The following is a 24,597-nucleotide window of genomic DNA, read 5'->3' as shown; positions in this document are numbered from 1 at the left end:
TTCTCACACAGTGATACAGAGCACTGAACAAAAGATTGAGACCTAACAATAACATAAAAAAATTGCTATACATTAAATTACTGCAAGAACTATACTTCTATACAAGAACTAGAGTATACACTTTTCACAAAAGCAACACTGGTGAAGGCAACAATGCTAAGTTACTAAAATGATTTGCCCATTTACTGTATACAGCTGGGTATTTTTACAGGAGAGATTTCAGGATAAGTATATTGTTCAAGGGTACTACAGCTGGAAATGGGATTCAAACCCAGGTCCTATGGGTCAAAAGGCAGCATCTCAGACCACTACACTACCAGGAGGCCCATACAGTTGTCCAGCACTCTGTGTGAGAAGAGTGTTCTTTAAAATTGAATTGAATTGAACTGAATTGAATTTAACAACATGTTGTACAGCAGTATGTACGTTTTTTTTTTTTTTATTGTGGGAGGTACATGACAGTTTATTGAAAAACATGTTAAAGTATTTTACAATGATTAAAAAGTGTTTTAGAATAGACCTTTCTTTAATAGGTTCTGTGAAAATAATATGATGAAATATATAATTAAATTTGTCTTTAAGCGCAAAACGCGCTTGAAACATACTGGATAAGTTTTTGAAACGTTTTGAAATGTTTACATCCATCCATTTCTGTTCAACAAGCGCGTTTTGCGAAAGACGGGATGTACGAAGTACTTCACTGAGAAAACGGCAGGGGGCGATGTTGAACACAACCAGAGGGTGGCGTCGCACGAACACTTGGGGTCGCTGTTGGACGAAAGGCGATGCGGTTGTAGCAGACGGACGGCAGGGGGCGCTGTTGGATGTGCGAAAAGCCACTGACTAGCATTCCATAAGCGTGAACGATTATGGTCGATGTTGATCGGGTGACACTCACCAGGTGATCGTCTATTCACCATTTCAATAATGATTTTTGTTGTAAAATAGTGTTGCATGAAGCGGATAGCAACTGTGAGTGCTATAAATAAAGCTAATAAAGATAAAGATATAAATAAACTGTTGTTGCTGTCACTTATACGTCTGAGGTTCAGAGAAATGCTTTTTATGGTCTTAGTTTATGGATGTTTTATAAGATATAGGAATGCCAGAACCTTCAATAATCTACTGACACGAGATTATCTAGTTAATTTGTCACCTTTGTAAACGGAACTGACAGCAAAAAGTTTCAGACGGTTTCAGGAAAACTGAAAATGAAAAACAATGTCACTAAACAAAGAGAAGCGCAATAAAAGTAATAAGACTGAAAGATATATTATATATCAATCTATCGTTTCAGTTTATGAGAATAGTGAGAAGGTCAGGTCAGGCGTTCATTAAAAGAAAACATAACATACTGTATTATATCCGCTCGACTGCACAATCTGACCCAGAAACAAACAACCCCCCAGTCCGCCCCGCCGAAAGAGTTCGCGGGCAGTGACTCCGCCCACTTTAAACAGTGTATTATTACAACTGAGACTCCGCCTTTTCTGACTTACCCCTATGTGCGCTACACAGAGGTTTACCAGTGGCCACGCCCATCCGGAGCCCGCCTATTTCAACTGGGCAGCGAGTGCCTTCTGGGCCCGCCCACTTTGATTCCGCTAGGCCAGTTTAGCGAAGGATGGGCGGGGCGATGGGCGGGGCATCTGCGAGGGGAGCTGGGCGGAGCCGCTCGCACGCTAATCGTTCACATCGGCGAAGAACGAGGAGAGGAAAACTGCCACAGCCACTGCTGGGAGAATGCGGCGGGCGACATGAGTCGACAGCAGGACGAAGATGGGGTGGTTTTGACTGCCTACTTCAGCAACAGCGAAGCCCTGCCGCCCGCGGGGGGGACGCGCTGCGCAGACGGAGCAACGGGCTCTCCAGCCAGGTGGGCCGGAGTCTCCTGCTGCTGCCGTGTTCCGTTGTTGTCGCTCCGATCCGCCGAGAGCTCCTGCGCACAGGTGTGAGGTGTGACGTTCAAAGGTCCAGTGAGTGACTGCTTGCGCCGCGTGCGATGACGTCATTCTCCCGCTTGCGCTACAGTGTAACCGCTGCAGGTTTCGATATCGTGTGATTAAATTAAATGAAACTGCTTTAGCTGTTTTGTATCCCCCTTGTATTGTTATTAGTTGGAGTTTGAACGTTAAAAACCACTGTGAGCATTAAAAAAAATATATATGTAGATGACACGTTACATACTCATTTCTGACATGAGTCATTTGTGCGTCTATTTATGCTTGTGGTTAATGTGGTCAATGACTGATCCAAGATGAATGCAGTCCAGGAGTAAAACTTCCTCCTGAGTCCTGTGCAATGTGAAATTAGACTTTTTCACCCCACCACACCCCGAAGCGAAGGTGGGATTTGTTGCCATTTTTGCAGTCTGCTGGTGGGGTGTGCAGGTGTCACCATCTGCCAGCTGTGTCCCCCTGTTCCCCAGGTGGCATCCCCTGGGTGGCACCCGGGAGAATCTGTCCCTGTGGCCCTTAGCGGACTGGCGCTGGCAGCTGCTGCTCTTGCATGTGAAATTGGGGTGAACACACACACACACACACACACACACGGGAATGTCAAGGCTCCTATGAAAGATCATTGCTCTTTGTGTGAGTTTCCATACTCCAGCAGATGCTCGATGCGCCATCTCTTCTTAATAACTTTTTTTTTAAGGCCTAGAAGCTCAGTGAATTGTCCCGCTATCGATATGGGACGTTCTAAAAGTACACTCGGCCTCTAACCGTAAATAGCAGCTTGACATGTTTCAACCTTTCTTGTCGTTTATAGGCGGATGCTGTTTTTAAACGGTGCATTATTTATAAAGTCTTGCTCTACATTGTTGGGCAAACCCGATAATGAATTTGCTTGCGTGTGTTTGCTACCGTGATAGTGATGTGATGATATGATTTGTGTACTCAGTCACAGGTGGGCCTTGTACTAAGAAAGGGTGTGTTGGTTTAATGTGCTCCGTGTGTGTGTGTGTGTGTTTGAGTGTGATTAATTTTTGTCTTTTGTAGTCACGCCTCTGGGCCGCCTTCGTTTCTCTCGAACCCAGCGGAACCCCAACACGTGTGCGTATTGGATACAGCGAATAATTAACAAAACAATCATGTCATCTGCTTTATGTATCACATGCAATATGTATGGTCACCCTATACGAGCTCAGCAAGGCATCCGCTGCTTTTTCCTGCTTTTCATCGCCTTGGATCTCAAGTTTCGAGGGAAAGTTCAAGCTTAAATCCTGATGTGCTTAATATCCTCCTCAGCAGTTTGCTGCCACCCACGTTACCGAGTTTGCATTTTTTATGTATTTCATATAGTCCGGTGTAATTATAACAACATGTCCACTCAGACCACCTGCCTAGAATACCTTTGGAAGCATAAACATGCAGTGTAAATATCCTGATTTGTGGAACAAAAATCAATGTTTGTGAACATGGTGCCCTGGCTCCTACGTGTCATTTGTAGTCCCCCGATGACAACGCTTACGCTGCTGAATGTTGTTAAACTTGCGGTTCATCTGCACTTATTGTCTTCCAAATATTTTCTTTAAAGTTGCCGGACTTAATGAATCTGCTGTACTTATTGTTTACTGACAAAATACAGGCTTCCTGTAATTGGATCATCTTTAAAACTCTGATAAAACGGGTAGAAGAGGAAATGCGAGCAGTGTTTGGGCCCTTCGTAAACGGCGTTGCTTTGATTGGCCCAGTTGGCTCGTTGTACAATGGATTAGACCAGACGAGCCTCCTCGACTTCTGGTGGCCAGACATGCTTCGGGTTCATGGGAGCTTGCCCGAGCAGAGAGCTCGTTTTGGCCTGTTTACCGCGGTTTGGATCCCGGGTCGGAGTTTAACGCGTCCCTTTGGGTCACTTGGAAACCGAAGCCGTTGCGTACCCTCTTAAAGTAGAGATTTGCTTGTGTTTTTCCAGAGCCGTAGGGAATGTTCCAGCATTGCTCAGCAGGAGGGTCCACCTAGGAATCTTAAACCTCATCGTCCTTGACCGGGATGCTGGCGGAATTATGTGGGCTTTTGCTGTCGAATCGCGTCTATGGCGAGAACGTGCCGCTTCCGGAACATCGTTAAATGTCGGACAAGGCCAGTCTTGTTGAAATACCGCGAGTGTTTTAATAATGCAGTGTGGATGTTATCATGTGAATCAGCAGGGAATGAGTGGTACATGTGCTATCGTGTCTTTTTTTTTTTTTTTTTTTTTTTTTTTTTTTATAAAAAAAAAAAAAAAAAAAAAAAAAACCTGCTTTTGTGTCTGGCTGATTGCAGTTCCTGTGCCTTTACTGTTTTTCGTTCTTCTAGCTCTCACTTTTCTCCAAAGCTGCTCACAGTGTTGCACTGCTTACAGTAATTTATCCATTTGTACACCTGGGTAATTTTACTGGAGCAATTTAGGCTAAGTACCTTGTTCAAGGCTACTACAGCTCGAGGTGGGATTCAAACCTACACCTTTGGGTCTAAAGGCACTAGCTGTAACCACTATGCTACCAGCTGCCCCCATTCACCCATTTATGGAGCTGGATAATTGTATCTGTACTAATTCAGGGGAAGTACCTCAATCGGAGGCGCTACAGCCAGAGCAGCAGTTTAAACCCGGGTCCTATTTATTGCAAAGCAGCTGCTCCAACCGCTGCGCCACCTGGTGGCCCAGTGTAGTATGCACGGGGTCTTGCTGTTGCCCCGGAGAATCGATGCACGCTCCAGCTGCGAACGGGCGGCTCTGCGCCGCCCCTCGGACCCATTGTCGAGCGAACAGAGTTATTAGGCGGCGCCCCGGAGGGAACGGGGGAGCTTGTTTCCCGTTTCTCCTTTGTGCGCCTGGTGTTAGTCGCCCAGGGAGTCCGCAGATTGTCTGACCTTTGCTTTTCAATGGGTCTGAGACAACATTTGTTTTATGCGTGTTAAAAGTCTACTTGACTTTGCTTGTCCTCCAGACGGGGCCGATCCTCCGCGCGTCCGAACGGCCTCCTCCTCGGAGCCCCGTCGACTTTTCTCCCTGGGGATCGGGCTGTTTCGGAGGTGTTCGTTCGTAGCTTCTTAACGTCAGCGTACGGTTCGCATTTAAAAAGCGCGCAGTCGCTCTTGAAACGAATATTACAACGGGGCTCTTTTGTAGGTTTGCTGACCCGCGACTTCGCGTAACGCGTTAAAGGTGCCGTGCCTTTCGGAACTTTATGGAAACGCTCTATGTAAAACCTTTTCGGTACGTGGTCACGTCTGTAGAGACTGACCGAGGAATACCGTAGTTTTTATGTAACAGAAAAAATAATTTTCCATAAAGCTTAGAAAGGCACGACCCCCTTTTACGCGTTTCAATATAATATATTAACATATTTTTTTAAAACGGGGGCAGGTGGTGGTAGTGTAGTGGTCACAGCTGCTGCCTTTGCACCCAGAAGGTTGAAGGTTCATATCCCACCCCTAGCTGTAGTATGCTTGAGCAAGGTACTTACCCTAAATTACTCCAGTATAAATGGGTGGGTAAATGTATGTAACTTAACATTGTGAGTTACACTGGAGAAAAGTGTCGGCGAAATGAGTAAACGTATAACGCGTTTTTTACATTTCGATACGTCTGCTGTTTTTGAGATGACAACGTTTTTGCTTTCGCTTACTCTTTGCTGCACGATTTCTTGAAGAGATGTCGTGTTTCTTCATTGTTACTTTCTTTGGTCTCTACTTACATGTAATTTTTTTTGGCAATTGTTTACTCATTCAAGGACTGAGGGTTTGTTTTTGATGTCATTCTGAAGACGTGTGTGTGTGTGTGTGCGCTGGTGTGTGCCTCTCCATTGTTCCGTGTGTTGCTTCTCGTGTCCTTCCCCGAAACGATGTCCGTGTCCCGTGCCGGGGACTCCGGTGACGCTCCCTCCCTCTGCGTCGGCTGCGGCGCCCTTGTAATTTAGCGCCAAGGCGTTCGCAGGTGAACGAACGGTGGAGAAGTGCTCGCTTCCCAGTGTTTCAGAGCTGAGAAGCTGTTCTGTTCGTCATGCATTTAAAATGTCGTCTGTTACCGACACCCCCCGTACTTCCTGTTGCCCGCGCCTGCGGCCGACTCATTTTACACGCCCGGCAGCCGAGTCCGGGCCGCCGGTTTTCCCCTTTTGTTCGTTACTCGGTGATGCCCGTCGACCGGCTACCCTGCTGTCGGCCTGTTTTTTTCACACGGAAAATTCAATATTCAATAATTTCATATCCAGCTTTGGTCCTCCAGGCAGTGGCAAACAGAGAGTCTCCTTCTCTCTCTCTTTTTTTTTTCCCTCATTTATTTCTCCTTTATGTTAATAACGCGGTTTGGGACGGGTCCTACGTGCCGTAGTTGTTCCTCGTGGAATTCCTGCTCTCTGAAGCGGTGCCATTGTGCGCAGCCCGCCTCGGCGGGAGCCTCATCTGACCCAGATGGGCCGAGCCGCGGCCGGGGCCGCGTAAGCGCCGCCCGTTCCGGGAGTGCGGAACTGCTGAGGTTTCAGGATTTATTTTTGCTTCTGTTTGACCTTTGTGCACGAACGAGATTTAACTGGCAGAGCAGAGCTGAGACAGGGATCCAGGTTCTGGATTCTGCTCCACTTCAGGCCTGTAATGAATTTTACATTCCCGAACTGATGTCGAAGAGCAAACAGCCGTGGGCCTTGTGTTAAATACGAGCCGGGTCGGTGCTTGAGATCAGAGGGACCAGAGACCTATGACATGGTCAAAGATGGGGGGGGGATGTCCCTTCCCCCGGAAGCAGTATGATCCTTTCAGACTGGTCCAAGTCATAGCCCGGAGTACCGCTTTTTTTTTTAAACTACTAGAGAGTGGGGAGATTGGCAGAGATTGCTAGTTATTATATGAGTAGTGGGTTTTGTACTGGGGAGCTGTTGCCTTGCACTCGAAGGACACGGGTTCGAATCCCTACTCCAGCTGCAGCATCCTTGAGCAAGATACTTTCCCAGAACTGATACTGTAGAAGTGAACCGGCTGAATACCTGGAGCAAGCGGAGCAAACGTGCCCTGTGTTTACCCTCCGAGCCTATAGATGGCAGTAAAGAGCCCTGAACGGAATTGGAATCTATGACCCCCCACCAAATTCAATACAATTCCACAGTGTTTACAAGTTGTGTTTTGTGTGTGCGCGGTGTTGCTGATGAATAACAAGAGGAACGTTGCACGTGTTTAGGAGACCGGTCGGTCAACGGTCAAGCATTGAATAGGAGTTTGTGGAGAGGACAGATTTTTTACTTTTTGTTAAATTGGTATTATAATACACAAAATAAATCGGTATAATTTATAATGTAGCGCAAAGTGTAATTTATAATGCAAATCAAATTTGACGTAGCTTGGCGTACACACCTCGCATAGGCTACAGCTAAACAAAAATATAATATTAGTAACAGTCGTTACTGCTGCGTTGAATCCAGCATTCCATGTGTCTGATGTGTCGTTTCTGAAGTACGGTTCCAGCAGCTTCGCCGTTCCTCCTCAACCATGACCTCATTCTAGCCAGGACTTTGAGTTCAGCGCATTTGTGACACATTCTTGACTCAGAAGCCTTTTTCCACGTTACCGCCGAACTCCCTGTTATCTCGGTCCCGGCGGACGGTACGTAAGCGGCCAGGATATACCCTGTATGGAACTTAATTGGCCAAGACGCTCAATTTGCTTCTAAAGATTGCGGGTCCAAGGTCCCGGGATAGCTGGTGTAACCTTGAGGAAGTGTGCTGATCTTAGCTGCTTCGCCAGATAACTTTCTGCAGTAAAACGGTTTGCGGAGTATGGCTTTGCGTAGCAAGTCGGATAAATCGGCACGATGTACCTTCGTATTCATCCACGGAAAAGCAAGGGATTCAAGCACCGATTGAGCCGCTTCCTAATCGTCCCTCGATAACCCATTGCGCGACCATCTCCGCAGCTGCAAGACGGGCCACCGCATCGTCCGTAGCCCTGCCAGAAACGCCCGGAGGAAGGCGGCGCTCGACCGCTGCGCCTCGCAGGACTCCCTGGACGAGCTGTCGCTGGATGACTACTGGAAGGAGGTGGAGAATATCCACCAGAGCAGCGGGAGCGATGCGGAGCAGCAGGACGAGGTGCAGTTGAAGGTTCCCGATGGTACGAGCTCACCCCCGCCGTCCCTCCCGCAGAGGAAGTTTTGGAGCGAACCCACCACCCTTGCAGAGGTTACACTGTTATTGTCAGAGCTGTTGCATTTGACACGCACGATTGTATCGCAGTAAAACACAACAGTAGTTCTCTGACCTTTACAGTTACGCTTTTGGACCTTGGAAGAATTCTACAAAGGCGCAATATTTGAATACCGGCTCTTTGAGTTACAAATTTTCGATGATGTAAATATTTTCAAGTTTAGTTATATACACATTTCGCGCGCACGCACACGCCACCTGAAACCGCTTGTCCCATACGGGGTCGCGGGGAGCCGGAGCCTAACCCGGCAGCACAGGGCGAAAGGCCGGAGAGGGAGGGGACGCACCCAGGACGGGACGCCAGGACGGGACGCCAGGCACCCCGAGCGGGACTCGAACCCCAGACCCACCGGAGAGCAGGACCCGGTCCAACCCACTGTGCCACCATGCCCTCCGGTTTACCTATATATTTTAATGTATCTTTTTCCCTTGCCTATTTCCGTACATTTGCATGGCTATGCATGGTAATAAATAGGCCCTGAACAGAATAGGAATGTGAGACCACCTTAATCCAACACACTTTCACAGTGTTCGCAGATTGTCTTTGGTGCTCTGGGATCTATAAGAAGAAGAGAAACGCTGCACGTGTTTATGGGATGAAAAGGCCAGCTGTGAGCACTGAATAGGTGTTTGTAGAGACTGCATATTTTTATTTAATACATTTCAGTTTTTATGCTTTTTCTTTTAATGGCTTGAAGTGGTTTTATTTGTTATAGCAATATCTGAGACTCATACTGTAGGTGCTATATAAAGTGTTCGTCTTATTTAGCTTTTGTTGATTGCTGCTTAGGGGTAGAACTGACTTGGGAGACTCCTGGTCCCTGTTGTGTTCATAAGATGAGGAGCCAGTGTAGTTCGCAAAGTGGAAGTGCATTGTGGGTAATTTCCTTTTGTTTTACAGTCCTTGTCAAACCACGTTAATATGTCATCAGTTCTACAGTGAATATCCAAATCTGTCAGTCTCTGACATTCAGAGCCTCCTTTGTCACTCGTCTGGACAGAGAGAAGCAGCAACCGTCATCTCTTCCTGTGCGTAACACCATCCACCCCCGGCGTCCGTTGGCCTTGTGTCAACACTACCTGTTTTGTCCGTCAGCATGTGTTGTGGGCACAGCAGCGTTCGGTCGGTTTGCCTGTCCTTGTCACGCTAGTCTATTGTTCAGTCCTTCAGCGGTGGGTGTGGCTGAAGGGGTGGGCGGGGCTAGATGCTTTGCCACACCCTCTGCTCTGTGCACCAACAGAGGGAGAACAGGAGGAGGCGTGGCTTGCCGAGGCAGGGCTGGCCACCCTGTTCGATGAGTCGGTCGCGGTCCCGGAGGACACCATGTCCTTGCTGTCGACGCTGACGCGGACGCAGGCGGCGGCAGTCCAGAGGAGGGTGGAGACTGTCAAGCAGACGCTGCGGAAGAAGAACAAGCAGCACCAGGTCCCTGATGTGCGGGACATCTTCAAGCCTCCGAGCTCACAGGGGGAAAAGGTGGGTGTGACACCGAACACCCGTCCACCTCCTGATCGTGATCCGGTGATCCGGTGCGGTGTCCCTGTATCACAAATACACGTTAGCGTTGATACTGATTATGCATTGCAATTAAGTTTCTCATGGTAATTTTTTTTTTTTTTTTTTTTTTTTATAAAGCTTTCTGTGGAGAATTTTACATTTGTGGTGTAAGTTTACGGAACTATAAATATTTCGCAAGCAGAGAAATTGCCACCGGAATCCTGGTGTAAAAATAGAGCATTATTGTTGTTATTATTATGGGTATTTTTACCAACCTTTTTCATGACTCCTTTGTCCAAAATGAGATATAATGTCAGATAATCAGCTTTACAACCCCCATTCATACAGCAGGGTATCTTACTATATTAGTGCAGGGTAAGTAACTTGATTAAATGCACTACAGCAGGAGGGGATTGAGACCCAGGACCTTCGGAATGCAAGGCCAGGGCGCCAACCGGCACGCCGCCTGCTGGCTATGAGATGTAATATCTTGTTTACGATGGGAGGATAAGACTGCATTTTGTTCTTCAGCTCAAGGGTGAAGCTCTGCCAGCAAAGAGAAGCGAAAACGGAAAAGGAGAAGTTTCCTCGGACGGTATGCGTGTGTCAGATGCCGGTGCGCGGAGCAACGGAGGGGAGTTGTGTTTGTTTGTCGTCGCAACGCGAGAGAGCTGTCGTGCGACCGCTCGGCACGGCACCTTTCGGTGAAATGTTTCTAAGGGCTCACGCTCTGTTACTCTGTACCAAAACTGAACTCGCAAGGGCGTCGAGCTGAGGTCCCCCCCCGCTTGCCTACGTTAGGCAGGAAGGCCTGTGGCTCAGATGACCCCTGACCTTTCACATAGGCGCCCCTTTGTCCGTTCGTTGCCCTGGCTCGGGACGCAACAAGACGAGGCGTTTCTCAGACGCGAGCGGAGTGTCTCGTCGATGCCCTCGGAGTTAAAAACGGACAATAAACGCCGTCACGGTCACTGGGGATTGTGATTAGAGCAGCCGGATTTTGCTTTCCGAACTGCTGACTCTCAATGAGCTGAACTTCGCGGTTCTTCGTGCGCAGGACAGGCCGGCAGCGTCTGCGAAAACGGGGAGGGCATCGCGGCGCGGTCGGAGACGCACGTCGACCTCGAAGCCTCCTTCTCGGAGCAGGCCCTCGTGTACAAGGAGGGGACAAAGGGTGGCGGAGCCCCGAGCGATGCTGACGACAAGTTGCCGGTGAGCGGAATTAATGTTTAACGCGGGGGCGGATACGCCGAGGTGTTCCTTCTGTGCAAAGTTTAAACGGGAAAACAAGGAAGCGTTCTTCCGTGCGTGGCACGGAGCGCAGCTGCCGATCTGAAACCGAGCTGTGCGAGTTTCTGTAGCCAAGAGGGATGTTTTTCCCATCGTTTTCATAGCTGATTTTTAAACAGATGTGCATTTTCAGTGATGCTGTTCGTTGCTGATGTCAGCACGCGAATCAGGAAAACTACTGTCATTGCACTGTAAATTGGATTTTAAAAAAAAAATCATATTACATATGTAGTTTTTCAACTTTTTTGGTATATAGGTAATAAAAATATGAGCTGAGTTTTGACAGAAGAAATGAAATACAATGTAGTGCAGGACAGCTGGTAGTGTAGTAGTTGGTGCTACTTAGCCTTTGGATTCAAAGGTCACAGGGTCGATTCCCACCTCTGGTTGTAGTACCTTTGAGCAAGGTACTTACAGTAAAATTGCGCCAGCAAAAATTAACCAGCTCTATAAATGTGTAAATAGTTGTATCTTATCATTGTTAATGGTAAAGCTAAATGGTAAATAAGCTAAACAAATAAATCTAATGTAAATGTAATATGAGTGGGGGGTGCGGTGGCGCAGTGGCGCAGTGGGTTGGACCGCAGTCCTGCTCTCCGGTGGGTCTGGGGTTTGAGTCCCGCTTGGGGTGCCTTGCGACGGACTGGCGTCCCGTCCTGGGTGTGTCCCCTTCCCCTCCGGCCTTACGCCCTGTGTTGCCGGGTTAGGCTCCGGTTCCCCGTGACCCTGTATGGGATGAGCGGTTCTGAAAATGTGTGTGTGTGTGTGTGTGTGTGTGTGTGTGTGTGTGTGTGTGTGTGTGTGTGTGTGTAAAAAATGTAATATAGGGGTTACCACTGTTAGTTCTCCGAGTAGCATTTTGGGTGACACCTGGTGGCAGAGTTGGGAATGACACTTGTGAAATTAGACTTCTGTCTTTGAGTGGGAAGAGGGGGTGCGGTGGTGCAGTGGGTTGGACCGGGTCCTGCTCTCCGGTGGGTCTGGGGTTCGATTCCCGCTTGGGGTGCCTTGCGACAGACTGGCATCCTGTCCTGGGTGTGCCCCCCCCCCCCCCCCCCATCCTTGCGCCCTGTGATGTTGCGTTACGCTCCGGCCTTGCCGCAACCCCGCTTGGGATAAGTGGTTTCAGCCTGTGTGTGTGTGTCTTTGAGTGGAAAAAATACTTTTGCATTTGTTTGTTTAGCTGATGCTTTTCTCCGAAGCGACTTGTAATGCCGGCCTGGTGTTGTTAAGTGCCGTCAGGTCTGTGCTAACTCTTGTCGACCCCATAAATACGGTTGCTCCTGAAACCTTGGTCCTCCACATGCGTCTTCAGTGTCGAAAGGGTTTCGTTGACTCTGGATGGTGGAAATTGTCCTCTTCCTCTTTTCCCTTGAACTTCCCCAAGCATTACTGTCTTTTTAGGAGAGTCTGACCTTCGCACGATATGTCCAAAGTATGATAACCTCAGCCTTATCATGTTCTGTTGAGAGTTCCAGCTTGATTCGATCCGATATCTACCTGTTTAGTTTACAGCCTCAGCTCTTTACGCCGTTCTACCTACTTATGTAGCTGGGTATTTTTTTTTTTTTTTTTAAAGAAATTTGGGGTAAGTACCTTGTTGAAGGGTATTTAATTAGGTGGCATTTAAACCTGGCACCTTCAAGCGCAAAGACGGCTCTCACCACTACGACACCTGCGCCTTCGAAAATGAAGTTGTGTAATGAAATAGGCTTGAGCGAGCAGAGTGATGAAGGTGTCGCTGCTGGTTGAAGGATTTACCACTTCATTCGCAGAATTGTACAGGCAGTCCCTGAATTACGAGCGAGTTCCATGCCCTCAGTCTGTCTTTGAGTCTGATTAGTTAGGTATGGTGGGTATCTAATGTGAGTTTGTCAAATGTTTTTCATAGTTTATGGTATGTTGTGTACCTTTCTATACATAAAACACATTAAAGAAACTCTTTGGATATACTAAAACATCCTAAATATAAGAATACAGTAGAAATGATGATAATACTGATAATAAATAATTATAATAGGGTAGCATAGTGGTTAGAACTACTGCCTTTGGACCCAAAGGTCGCAGGTTCGAGCCTCACCTCTGGCTGTAGTACCCTTGAGCAAGGTACTTATCCTGAATTGCTCCAGTAAAATTATCCAGCTGTATAAATGGGTAAATAATTGTAGCCTTAATGTTGTAAGTCACTTTGGAGAAAAGTGTCAACTAAATGAATAAATGTAATATAATACAATGTAATGATATAATAAATGTAACTACAATACTTATAGAGACCGCCATAGAAAGAGATAAATATTTCTACTGTCATGATGAACAGAGGAGGCTGGACCCAAGTGCAGGATCGTTTATTCAGAGTCAAAGGATTAGACGTGTTCTCGTGGTCAGGGATGGGCGAATGGTCGGTCGATCGGCGTACTGACGGAGAACGGAGGCGAGGATCCGAAATCGTGGTCTGGAGCAAGATTCCGCAACGGGGAAGAAGTGTCTTTTTGTGGCCGAGCGCTCTCTCGGACAGAGGGACAGCGCGTGTATAAATGTGTGTGTGCGCGCGTGCGCAAAACATTAAAGAAGCTTTAATGTTCACTTTTCCATTGTTCGTTGACATTTCACCTTTCACTTCATAATTTCCTCTTTAGTTTCAATCGTGATCGTTTCCTTTGTTTTGGATGCATCACCATCACTTGCATCACATTTATGCCTTGGTACCATGGTTAAGAGGGTAAAAGCAAAAAAAAAAAAAAAAAAAAGAGAAAGCCAAATACAGTAACACATGAGACACTTAACGGGAAAAGGAGGAGGACCGTTTTACCTCGGACTCACGCACCCCGCCCACGAGGCGACAAACTGCTGTAGACGCCCAATATTTTGATGCACGCTGCAAAGTAGCGCCCGTTTCTTATTACAAGCCATTGTATATACAGTAACTCTAATTTTGAATAAAATAGGCTTAATTATGAAGTTTTCATTTGATTGTTACTTAAGGGTGACAAAAAATCAACTTCTGTCGGTGTGGTTCGCAAGTACGGGTTGCACATAAGTTGGAAGTTCGTAACTCGGGGACTGCCTCTACTTTATAACGAAGATCTGAACGCTGTTTCACACATCAGCCTTGGGGACCGATGTGCTCTGTCTGCTTTACAAGTGCATTCACCTTTTTCAGAGGTGCTAAAGATCGCAACGTGCATCAGTGGCGTGTGGCATCTCTGAAAAAAGGGATCCGTACGTGTGGGTTAGGGTGAGAGCTGCTGCCCGCAGGTCACAGGTTCGAATCTCACCTCTAGCTGTAGTGCTCTTGAGCGAGGTACGTACCCTAAATTGCTCCAGCGACATTACCCAGCTCTATAAATGAGTAAATAATTGTAAGTAGCTTAACAATATAAGTCACTTTGGAGAAAAGCATCAGTCAAGTGAATAAATGCAAACGTGTCAGAAGAGATTGCAAAATTAATACCCAATATGTTATTCATGCGTTTTGGTAAAACTTTCTGTACTGTTTAAATTTTCCAGACTTTCAGGATACCCAGAGAGAAGACCGGTACAACAAAGGTGGGCGACCTTGGCCCTGCAGACATGAAGAAGGTGCAGCGGCTGGCGCTCATTGAAATGACGGCGCTGTTCGACACGGCATCGATCGACCTGAAGGCCCACAAGGCTGTCAAGCTCAAATTCAAAGGTGAAACGCTCGGCGCCGTGTCTCCGTCACGCTCGGCACCGTTGAACGTGCGCTTTGTTGCGGTGAAGGACGGGGCGCGTGTGACGCCGTTCTTTTGTTTGCAGAGTCGGGGCTTTTCGGAGTTCCTCTCTCAACTCTTTTGGAGCAGGACCAAAAGAGAGTACCGGGGACTAAAGTCCCCCTGATCCTTCAAAGGGTGAGCCTCGGTATCCTCTGACTGGACCAGGATGGCTGCATCCGAACGGTTGCTCATCCTCGTTCGCTTCCGTGAACATTTACCCATTTAGAAGCTGCGTTTTTCCAAAGTGACATACTAATGCCAGTAGAGAGAAATACGTTGTACATCGAAGGGCTCCAGATAGACACAGTTATCAAAGCGCAGCCACTTGGTGCGAAACCACCGTTTCACTGGTCCTCACCAGTCAAATAGCTGCCTTGAAGCGATATTCAAATAGCAGATGCATACATAGTCGTAGCAGATGGTGTTGGACTCATTTATGTAGCTGTCAGGAGGTTAGAAGAGAGATGTGTGTGAAAGCGATGGGTTCGAGAGCCTTCTTCAAGGCTGGGAGGGATTCAGCAGCTATGAGGTAGAGAGGTAGTTCGTTCCACCACCCTTCTCTTGTACCCTGTGAGACTGGTGTGAACCTGAATTGCTTTTCTCAAAGTCTATAGCCAGCATCTTGGACTCGTCTCCTTGGCTGAGAAATTGTCCACGGTTTGTCTCAAGTGAAACGTCTTGCTGACCCCGAGTCCCCTGCCGCTAAGAGTTGCTTACTCTGCTCTTACTATGGAAAGCAGGAGTATAAACTATCATTTGTACCCCACAGTTAATTTCCCGCATAGAAGAAGAAGGGCTGGATACTGAAGGTCTCCTTCGGATCCCGGGGGTGGCCACAAGAGTCAAGGTGAGATTCCCGTGTGGCCGCAAGGAGGTGCCGCGTTTCCCTTTGTGGGACGGCTCCTCGCCTCTCGCTTGCTTCCTGCGTCGGTCTAACACCTTTTAGCTGGAGTTGTGCCTGTTTTCAGAGTGTCGCCCAGGCTCGTTTAAAGGCGAAGGCGACGTTTGGATGGAACGGGGAGTTGGGAGTAACGCTCTGCTTTTCCGCCACCCCCCCCCCCCCCAACCAGGCCATGTGCCTGGAGCTGGAGGTGAAGTTCTATGAGGGCACATTCGCCTGGGAGACCCTGAAGCAGCACGATGCCGCCAGCGTGCTCAAGCTCTTCATCCGGGAGCTTCCGCACCCTCTGCTGACCGTGGAGCACCTGAGCGCCTTCACGTCCGTGCTCAGTGAGTCACGGGGGGCACCGGCAGGGGGACGGGGTCTCCTGTACACCGAGCACGAGTGCGCTCATAACGGTGGCTCTTGCCTCGTCTCGTTGTGCCAGAGCTGCCCACCAGGAAGCAGCAGCTGCAGGCACTGAACCTGCTGGTGCTACTGCTGCCGCAGGCCAGCCGCGACACGCTGAAGGTAGCCGCGGCGACCGCCCGACACCGTCCGCTAATGATGACATCGCAGTGGTGGAACCTACTTCCGCATCACAAGCCACCGTCTATAATCCTCTTTAGTGTCCTGCTACAGTATTGCAAAGCACTTTTTCATTTTTATTATTATTTTGTTGCTTAACTGACACACAATGAAGTGCTTCCCATGTTTATACTGCTGGGTACCTCACGGAAGGGTACGAGATTAGGGCTTTTTAAGAGTCGAACTGGCTGCTCTCTCTTTAACCCCTGTGTGACAAGCTGTCCAGCCTACTGTGGTGTTGCAACCCTTTATCTGTTCATTCCCTTTCAACCCGTTCGCGACAAACCGACCGGTCAGCCTAGATCGAACCTCGGCATTTTCTGAACACATTTCAGGTGCTTTTGGAGTTCTTCGAAAGGGTCATTGACCACAAGGAGCAAAACAAGATGACTCTGAACAACGTCGCCATGGTGATGGCGCCCAACATCTTCATGTTCAAGGGCTTCCGCCACAAGATCAGCGAGCAGCAGGAGTTCAACATGGCCTCCGAGATGGCCAACATTGTCCGACTGCTAATCCGGTACCAGAACTTGCTCTGGACGGTACGCAGCTCTGTCGCGACTTCGGTCAATGTCATTTAAATTTCAGTACTGCGTTGCTCGGCTTAACTCTTTCATTCACTCTACTTTAGATATTATTGGATAGATATTGTGTTTTTCTGTACTACTTGCTGCGCTTCGTAGAAAGGAGTTGCAATTTGTTCGAGCGGTTGTTCCAGATTCCTAAGTTCATAATGGACCAGGTGAGAAAGCAGAACATGGAGAATCAGAAGAAGATGTCGAGAGACCGCGCGATGAGGAAGATCCTGAAGAAGATGGCGTACGACCGCGAGAAGTCCGACAAGCAGGAGAAAAATCCAGCAGAGGTGAGGCTCAGTTTAGCAGGGACTAAACCCTAAGAGCTGCAAACATCAGGCAAAAAAAGCAGAGAAACTGGGCAAAATGAATAAGAGGAGCCTTGAGTTTGAACAAATGATTTGTGTCTGTACTGGGAAACTGTGACACCTAGTGGAAATTTTCTGCAATTACACTTCTACTTTTTAGTGGAGAAGTCCAATAACCGGCTTGTTAAGAATAATGTTCGTCACACATGGACTGATATCTGAGTAAATCATCAAGCAATACATAAATACTACAAATTTTTTTTTTTTTAAAAAAAAGTGTTTAGTTGGTGCAGAACTGGCAGGTAGATTTTTATGCTCCCGTGATGTTTGAGGCTGTGCGGCGGTGAGTGTTGAAGGGGCGACCGTAACTGGCTCTGTCCACGCAGGGGGACGGCGCTCAGGGATTCATCCGCGTTCAGGCCCCGCAGTTCTCCAAGATCTCCATGGCGGTGCAGCTCACCAACGACCTGCAGGCGTCCGACATCCTCGCCCGCTTCGTCAACCAGGAGAGGTCAGAGAGCTCATGACCCCTTAGCAGCCCCGCGCTGTACAAAATATACGGAACTGCCCCCGCAGAAAAGGAAGGACAAGTAATTTAAGTTCTTCATTTGGTCTTCTTTTTCGCTTCCTCTTTAGTCATAGTAAGCTGGGTAATTTTTACAGTGTGAATTCAGGGTAAGTACCTTGATCGCAGCCACTACAGTTTAAGCGGAATTCAAACTCGGGTCTCTTAAACACAAAGCACCACCGCGCCACCTACTGGCCTCAGTCATCGGGTCTTGCCATGGAAGTGCAGCACCTCACTAGCCTGCACTGGTGGTGGTGTGAGAAACGGGGAGGCCCTGCTCACGGGAGAAGTACCATATTGTGTTCCCTGGGTCTCCTTACTGCCGTGGTGTGGTGTGGTGTGTGGTGTGGCGAGGCGGGGATTTGAACCCGGTCCCACAGGACTGCAAGCTCTGCTTACAACAGAGAGAGTTCAGTAAGGGATAGTTAGTTGGATCGTGCCGACCACTGATCCACGGGATAGAAAGCGTCCGGTCCCGACCCGTCCCGGTCCGCGCGAGAGGAAGAGCTCATCCGTCCATTGACGCGTTTCTCTTCCAGCGGTCACCCCGTGAAGAGGGAGGACATCAGCCTGTACGAAGTTGGAGGCAACATCAGTAAGTTCCACCGATGAATCCACGTCATTTACGCTCCGTCTCGGAAGACCTCGCACTTCCTCACTTCACACACGCACCCCGTTCTGCACAAAAAGTGGTTGAAGCTCGGGGAGCCGACAGCTGAGCCTTCTCTTTGGTTTGCTCTTCAAACAGGCGAGCGGTGCTTGGACGAGGAGGCCTACATGAAGGACCTCATGGAACTGAACCCCAGCGCGGACTGGGTTATCAGGCCCGTGCAGCGCTAACGCGTAGCTCTGCGCCGACCCCTCCCTGAGCACTACGCGGGACCAGGGGACGCTCCAAACTTGTACTGTTTATTCTACTTTGAAGTCGGACCGAGCGGGACGGTGGCGCCGCGGTGCCCCCTCACCTTGGTGTCCGGGTAAACTAAGGAAACGCGAGCGGTGGCTGCAATCGTGGGTAATCGTCCGGCACGTTCTTCAAGCGACGGACGAGATGCTGCGGAACCGAGCCTTTTCCCGTTGCCCTTCTAGAACGTGTCGGAACATGCCCGCGTGGCGAGGGAGGTCAGGAGAAGCCCGGCGAGCGGTCGGGGAACGGGCTTCGATTTGTACCGGTGATCTCCGCTCACCGTTACGGTCTTTCTGACGGGCCGCTGGACCGGGGTGGCTCCGCGGCTCAGGTGAACGGAGCTGTATTTGGATGACATCGCTGTTACCTAGCAACCGAATCACTGGTCCTCTTTAAAATGCACAGGAAAACGAGTGTAGACATAAACAACGTACCACTATTTTCTGACACCGATGAACATGAAAAATTACTTATTGAGAATAGTCTGTCGAAGCTCGTGGCAGTGACCCGACAATAACCTGTTAACTACTGCTCACGAATTATTTTGGATATTTTCATGGTTATGGTAGTGTAATGTTGGGGGTGTAAACATGTATTAACAAACGATGGTAACTTTGTTCCATCCCTACTGCACAAGCATGTTTGATGTGTGGTTTGTAACACGGAATTCAGGAGCACATTATAGCACCTTCGCTTTTAAGTAGCCAAAAATACGCTGCGTTTATGTTGTCCCGTTAGAAGGATAAGTCTGGTTTCTCCGTTGCCGTTGGATGTAGTGGCACGGCGCCGGGCCGTCTCGCGCCGTTTGTGGGTCTGCGACGAGCCGAAAGTCACGGGAAAACTTTTTTTTTTTTTTTTTTGGGCGAAATAAAGAATTCACTAATGCCGACTGCCAAATTGTGTTGTAAATGGTGGTATGACGGGACTGGGATCGACTTGGGTGCCTTACGTCACCGCAGAATTCAGTTTTATGTGCTTGCATCAGTTAAAAGTTTGAGTACACTTGCTGAAGCTAGTTTTTTTCCATAAATGGAATGGTTCTAAGTCAAGGTGATTACTCCGAGTTGTCCTTCACCTTCCTTATTGACCCGATAGCCCTTGTATAACTTTGAGTTATCCAGCCAGGTAGTCACCTTGCTGAAAAGTGAAGTCGTGCATCATTATTAGCCATAGTCCTCGTGGAAGGGCATGCCTGTGAAGTGCTATGATAGCCATGCTGGTTGAGATTGTCATGGACTTGGCGAACATCACCAAGTCAGCGAGCGCTAAAGCAGCACCAGACCATGACCCTGTCTCCTCCGTGCTGGCCAGTGGGAACCACACGGGCACAACTCTTGCGCTCACACACACTGTTTCTTATAAACACTCAAGGGTTCGTCAGACCAACTCCTCCGGTGTAGACTTTGTTTTTTTTTTTTTTTTTTTTCCCCTCACCCGGGAAAGTTTGGGTTCAAGCAGGTGTATTTTAACTGGTATCGGAGGACATCTCTTCCCAGACGGGGAGGTCAGCACGTCAGCAAGGCAAAAGAAGCAAAACACTTGAGAGAAAATTTGTAAAAAAAAAAATCATTAAATCTGTAAATGAACACGCTTGGTACCGATTTTTGTGACACTTGATCCTGAAACACGAAAACGTACTCCTTCCTTGCTCGCCGTAATGTTGCTCTTCTGTCTCTTGCAGAAATGGGGGGCAACGGAGTAAATCATGATTTTTATTTGTCCCGCCTTGACTTTACACTGTGAACGTACTTATTTACACTAAAGCGTATATGTTTGTTTTTTTTTTTTGCACTATCTCAAGTTAACCACTAATACCGGTTGTAAATAAATGATCTGATGGCATCCAACACCAATATTTGTGTGTCTTATTGACCGTCGTGGAGTTTCACACCAGAAACTGGGTGGATCTACATGATGCATCTACGTGGTGAAGATGTGCTTCCGGTGCTGGACCTGGACCTGGTCACATCAGGCGGTTTCATCTTTGACATCACATACAGTTTTCCCTGTTTACAGTAGGGGTGTCCCGCAATCAGTACCGCGAAATGGTCCACAGTGGGAAAAACTGCAGAAGGTGGCATATTGAATCTTAAGTGTCTAAACGGGAGAAATTGTTGCATTTTACTTCGCTCTCCTCATACGGAGGAGAGCCCCTCTCGCCCCATCACCCTGATGATCACCGTCCCCTCTGCAGACAAACTGTCGCGTCTCGGCCGCCGCAACTCGGCTCGTTTCCCCCATTCAACACGTATCAGTTGTTCTTCTGGTGCAGACGCGCTCCCGAGTTGAGGTTCAAATCTGAATTTGGTCCGCATCTTGCCGAGTTCGCTTGTTCCGTTAGTTTTAACTTGTCTTTTGGCGTGAAACACGGCAACGGTCGGGCATCGCGTGGTATTAATGTTGAGGAGCTCCATTCAGAAAGGGTTTCTTTGTTGTGCTGTGCGGAACAATGAAGAGCGGGCACCGCACGCTTTCCGTCTGACACAAACGGCATCATTCTGGCGATTGAAACCCTACCGGCAATGTTGTGAACGTCAATGTGGGAAGTGGGATCCTCGATCGATCGCTAGGGTTTCGTGAAACGAGACGGAGCACTTCGATCTCTAAAACTTTGTGAGCATTTGGAACATCCCTGTATTTTATTGTCTCAATAATTACGTGTGCCGAGGATGTGCGTTCCTTCCAAGATTCCGCGTTCCCCTTTTCTCCAAGGTAGCCCTCCAGACATGTTGCAAAACAGTCTGGATGGAAAAGGCACGCTCACGTTCAACTGGATGGTTTCACAATGAAGCAAGAGGGAATGGAACATGAGGCCTCTATGCAACAGTCCCAGCTAGACAGGGGGCAGTGTGGGATGGGGTGCAGGTTAGCGCTGTTGCCTTTAGACCCAAAGGTTGCAGGTTTGAATCCCACCTCCAGCTGAGGTACCCTTGAGTAAGGTTGTTCTGGTAAACTTACCAGCTATATTAATGGATAAATAATTGTGGTAACCTGAATATTATAAGGTGCTTTGAAGAGAAGTGTCAGCTAATTGGGTAAATGTACAGGGTTGGTGCGCTGTACCCGTAAGACTGGGTTTGTGTCCCATACCTACTATAGAACCGTTGATCAAGGTACTTAACCTTGGTACTCGAATTAATACCGTCAAAATTACCCGGCTGTGTACATGGGTAAATCGCTGAGTGCTGGGAGCAGAGTTGCATTTAGAGCACAGCTGAGATTTCCTCAGTATCATCAAACCTGGATGCAAGGAAATGTGTGGGCAGGGAGGACTTTGGCACATGTAGGCGAGCGCTCCTCATCACTAACAGATGAGTCAAAGTCCTGATCCCATTTCTCCCTCAACGCATCGTAAGCACCGGCATCGACGCTTGATCAAACGGCGTATCATTCCGAGATCAAACCCCCGAAGCTGCTCGACGCAACGAGCTCTTCCGGGCGCTTGAATACGTTTATTCTGCAAATAATGTGAAACTATACAGTGTCACTGGAATAGGGTTCACTCAGTCAAAGAACCTTTAGCAAAGAATTTGAATTTCCCTCCATTATTTTCTCGTTAAAGTCCAAACGGAAATGCTTCCTCATGAGGTTATGACACATTTAGCGATTGCGCACTTACTTGGCAAGGAAATGCAATTTAATACTGCGGTCTACAATCAAAGTTCTCTCTGTAACTGTGTGGATAACCAAGGCGTTTCATTTTCTTGTACTCGGACAAATTGACATTTGATCCGTGTGATTATTCGAAGGAATTCCGGAACGTCTGGACACCCTGCTGGAAACTGACATAGTGATGCATGATCATACCTGTAAGAGAGAGTAACCTTTTCACCTTTTGCCCTTCTGATGTATGGTGTACTGTTTCTGCCTCTGTGTTACCGTGACCTGGCGCTGCTCAAGAAATTATTAACGATGATAAAAAGCTAAGAGGTGTCAGCTGAGTAACGGTTAATAATAAGAGACACCAGAGTAGCCAGAGTTTCGTTAGCAGGAATATATTTGGAGTACAGGAGGCACTGCAGCAACATCACTCCATGCAAGCGCTACAGTGGACTGAACTAAGGACACACGGGGGAATCTGGGTTCCTCACGAAGATCCATGCAAACACATTGTGCACGGCTGGATAAATGATCAGAAGTCACTTCGCTAGTTAGAACCCAGGTCCGGCGCGAGAGGGTGACTCCGGGGAGTTTTGTATAGTTTGTTTTGCTGCTCTAGCGCTGCTGTTCCCGTGGGCAGACCGAGGTCTACGGGGGGGGTCAGTTCGACGGGCAGGCGAGAGGCTGCACGCCGCGCAGCTCCAGGGCCTTGTGGAGTTGGACGTCGAGGGCCTTCGACCCCTTGGTCAACTTTAGGTTGCGGATGCAGCCCTTGAAAGACGTCCTGGTGGTCAGGCCAAACTGCTTCAGACCCTCTGAGACAGACATCGGGAAGGGGAGAGGGGTGAGGCCGCTGTACGGAACTGTTTGATCACACAACAGTTTGGTGCTTCTGTGTCTCATTAAGCTCGTCGTACAAACATACAGTATGTACACAAAACTGGAGGCGGCAGCAGGGTCTTCTTCCTGATTTCTCTTAAATATAAAAAGTTTTTTTTAGATCTTATTGGTTGAACAAGCAGCACTGCGGTTAAGTAGTCGGCCTGCACACCAGAAGGTTGTTGGTTCAGGCCCCCGTTCCTGCTACTGCCCCAGTACCCTTGGCCAAGGTACTCAAAGTGAAAAGCTTCACTGGAAAAACTAGAAGTGGCCAAAATAGTGAAGTGTTTGAATAAACACATCCATGTAGTAAAAAATAATGCATTTCACTCAGATTGAAGTTGAAATAAATCACAAAAAATAGTGGAATGTAAGACATAAATAATATATATTTTTAGCACAAATTAGTGAAATATTTAAATGAGTGCTGCTTAAAAGGCAGATGCTTTGTGAATAACTGGTTGGTGGGTCTTGGATCTCACTGACGGCGCCGTTACTGGTGGCCCACCTGGGTAGCCCCCTACGTAGACGGGGTCGTTGGTATCGGCCGACGTCGACTTGACGTGAGGGCTCTCTGCCGCTGACTCCCGGCCGTCCACGATCAGCTGCAGCCGGTGTTTCAGCTTGTGGGCGGTCACCGAGTGCCACTGTCCGTCACAGAGGGCTGCCTCCGTGTCGGGCTGGTGCACCGCTGTGACCCGGCCCAGCCCGTTGTCTGCGTGGAACAGTAGCTGGGGACACGATGAACGAACGAGATAAAGTTGGTTTGTACCCTACCCATACCTCCCGGGGAGAACACAAATATACAAATAATTCTGCATATGCTTTGATGTACCTTTTAATTTTTCAGTTACCGTGTTTATGTAACTGCCAGAAAGGGTGACACTGGCTGAACAAAGACCGAGCACATTCATTCATGCAGCTATTATCAATAACAGCTTATCTAATGCAGGCACACCCGGGACGGGACGCCAGTCCATCACAGGGCAGTCGCACGCACTCGTTCGCTCATTAAGGGGAATGTAGAGTCACCAGTTCTTCAGCAGCCCGCGCAAACGCAGAGAGAACGTGCCAGTTCCACGCAGACTGAGCTGGATTCAAACCCACAGCCCAGGAGCTGTGACACTAGAGCTACCCGCTGTGCCACTGTGCCGCCCAAGACTGAGTACAAGTCGAACGCGGCCGGAGAGCAGCGGCGTACGGGAACACGGCACGCACACTTGTGACACGCACGTTACGGGGGATGATGAGGCAGCCCACCTGGCCGTTGTGCAGCTCGACGCCCAGCCCGTCCATCTTCTGACTGCTGACTCCCAGCAACACCCCGTTGCTCTGGGAGGTGCGGAACTCCAGCTGGATGGAGACGTCGGTGCCCACCCTGTAGCTGCCCACTGGACAGGGGTGAAGGAGATGGGGGGGGTATCCGTCAAGAGCGTCAGAAACGTAGTTATACCCCAAAAGTCAGAGCCTTTCGAATACCGTGCGAGTCATTAGGTTTTGTTTTACAGGCAGCTGTTAGCGTAGTGGTTAGAAATGCTGCCTTTGGACCCAAAGGTCACAGATTTAAAACCCACCTTCAGCTATAGTACCCCTA

The 24,597-nt window shown here is 48.4% G+C and overlaps 2 protein-coding genes across 6 annotated transcripts in view; one reads left to right on the top strand and one right to left on the bottom strand.

The window, feature by feature from the left end:
- The first annotated feature begins 1,670 nt into the window (after window positions 1-1,670).
- Window positions 1,671-20,353, top strand: arhgap18 (Rho GTPase activating protein 18). Of its 2 annotated transcripts, XM_018742531.2 has the most exons (15): window positions 1,671-1,876; window positions 7,888-8,084; window positions 9,418-9,653; window positions 10,206-10,269; window positions 10,732-10,886; window positions 14,472-14,637; window positions 14,742-14,833; window positions 15,468-15,545; window positions 15,769-15,928; window positions 16,027-16,109; window positions 16,502-16,708; window positions 16,885-17,031; window positions 17,436-17,560; window positions 18,157-18,212; window positions 18,366-20,353. In XM_018742531.2, exons 1-15 carry the CDS (start codon window positions 1,758-1,760, stop codon window positions 18,455-18,457), a joined length of 1,977 nt encoding a protein of 658 aa, XP_018598047.2. In that variant the 5' UTR covers window positions 1,671-1,757; the 3' UTR covers window positions 18,458-20,353. The 2 variants fall into 2 exon arrangements, with proteins under 2 accessions (XP_018598047.2, XP_018598048.2); XM_018742532.2 differs by lacking the exons at window positions 10,206-10,269; window positions 10,732-10,886.
- Window positions 20,354-22,468: 2,115 nt separating this feature from the next.
- The window catches only part of lama2 (laminin, alpha 2), a 102,689-nt gene continuing 100,560 nt past the window's right edge, over window positions 22,469-24,597 (bottom strand). For 3 of the 4 annotated variants that reach the window (XM_029258218.1, XM_029258216.1, XM_029258217.1), the window contains 3 exons: window positions 24,264-24,394; window positions 23,512-23,734; window positions 22,472-22,939 (listed from right to left, as the gene is read on the bottom strand). In XM_029258218.1, the coding sequence (XP_029114051.1) occupies window positions 22,785-22,939; window positions 23,512-23,734; window positions 24,264-24,394 (509 nt within the window). In that variant the 3' untranslated portion in view covers window positions 22,472-22,784. Of the gene's footprint in view, window positions 22,940-23,511; window positions 23,735-24,263; window positions 24,395-24,597 lie in introns of all 4 variants that reach the window. The other variant, XM_029258215.1, reaches the window with a different exon arrangement.

Source organism: Scleropages formosus, chromosome 1 (genome assembly GCF_900964775.1).
Source record: "Scleropages formosus chromosome 1, fSclFor1.1, whole genome shotgun sequence".
Classification (NCBI taxonomy): domain Eukaryota; kingdom Metazoa; phylum Chordata; class Actinopteri; order Osteoglossiformes; family Osteoglossidae; genus Scleropages; species Scleropages formosus.
Note: the sequence above shows the minus strand (reverse complement) of the source record. Positions and strands in the feature narration are given on the sequence as shown.

What these genes read in the sequence shown, in the direction of transcription:
- arhgap18 (XM_018742531.2), top strand. Translation starts at nt 1,758, where the DNA reads ATGAGTCGACAGCAGGACGAAGATGGGGTGGTTTTGACTGCCTACTTC. An exon ending in CGCCTTCACGTCCGTGCTCA is followed by an intron (nt 15,929 to 16,026) that starts GTGAGTCACGGG and finishes TCGTTGTGCCAG; the next exon opens with AGCTGCCCACCAGGAAGCAG. An exon ending in ACCAGAACTTGCTCTGGACG is followed by an intron (nt 16,709 to 16,884) that starts GTACGCAGCTCT and finishes CGGTTGTTCCAG; the next exon opens with ATTCCTAAGTTCATAATGGA.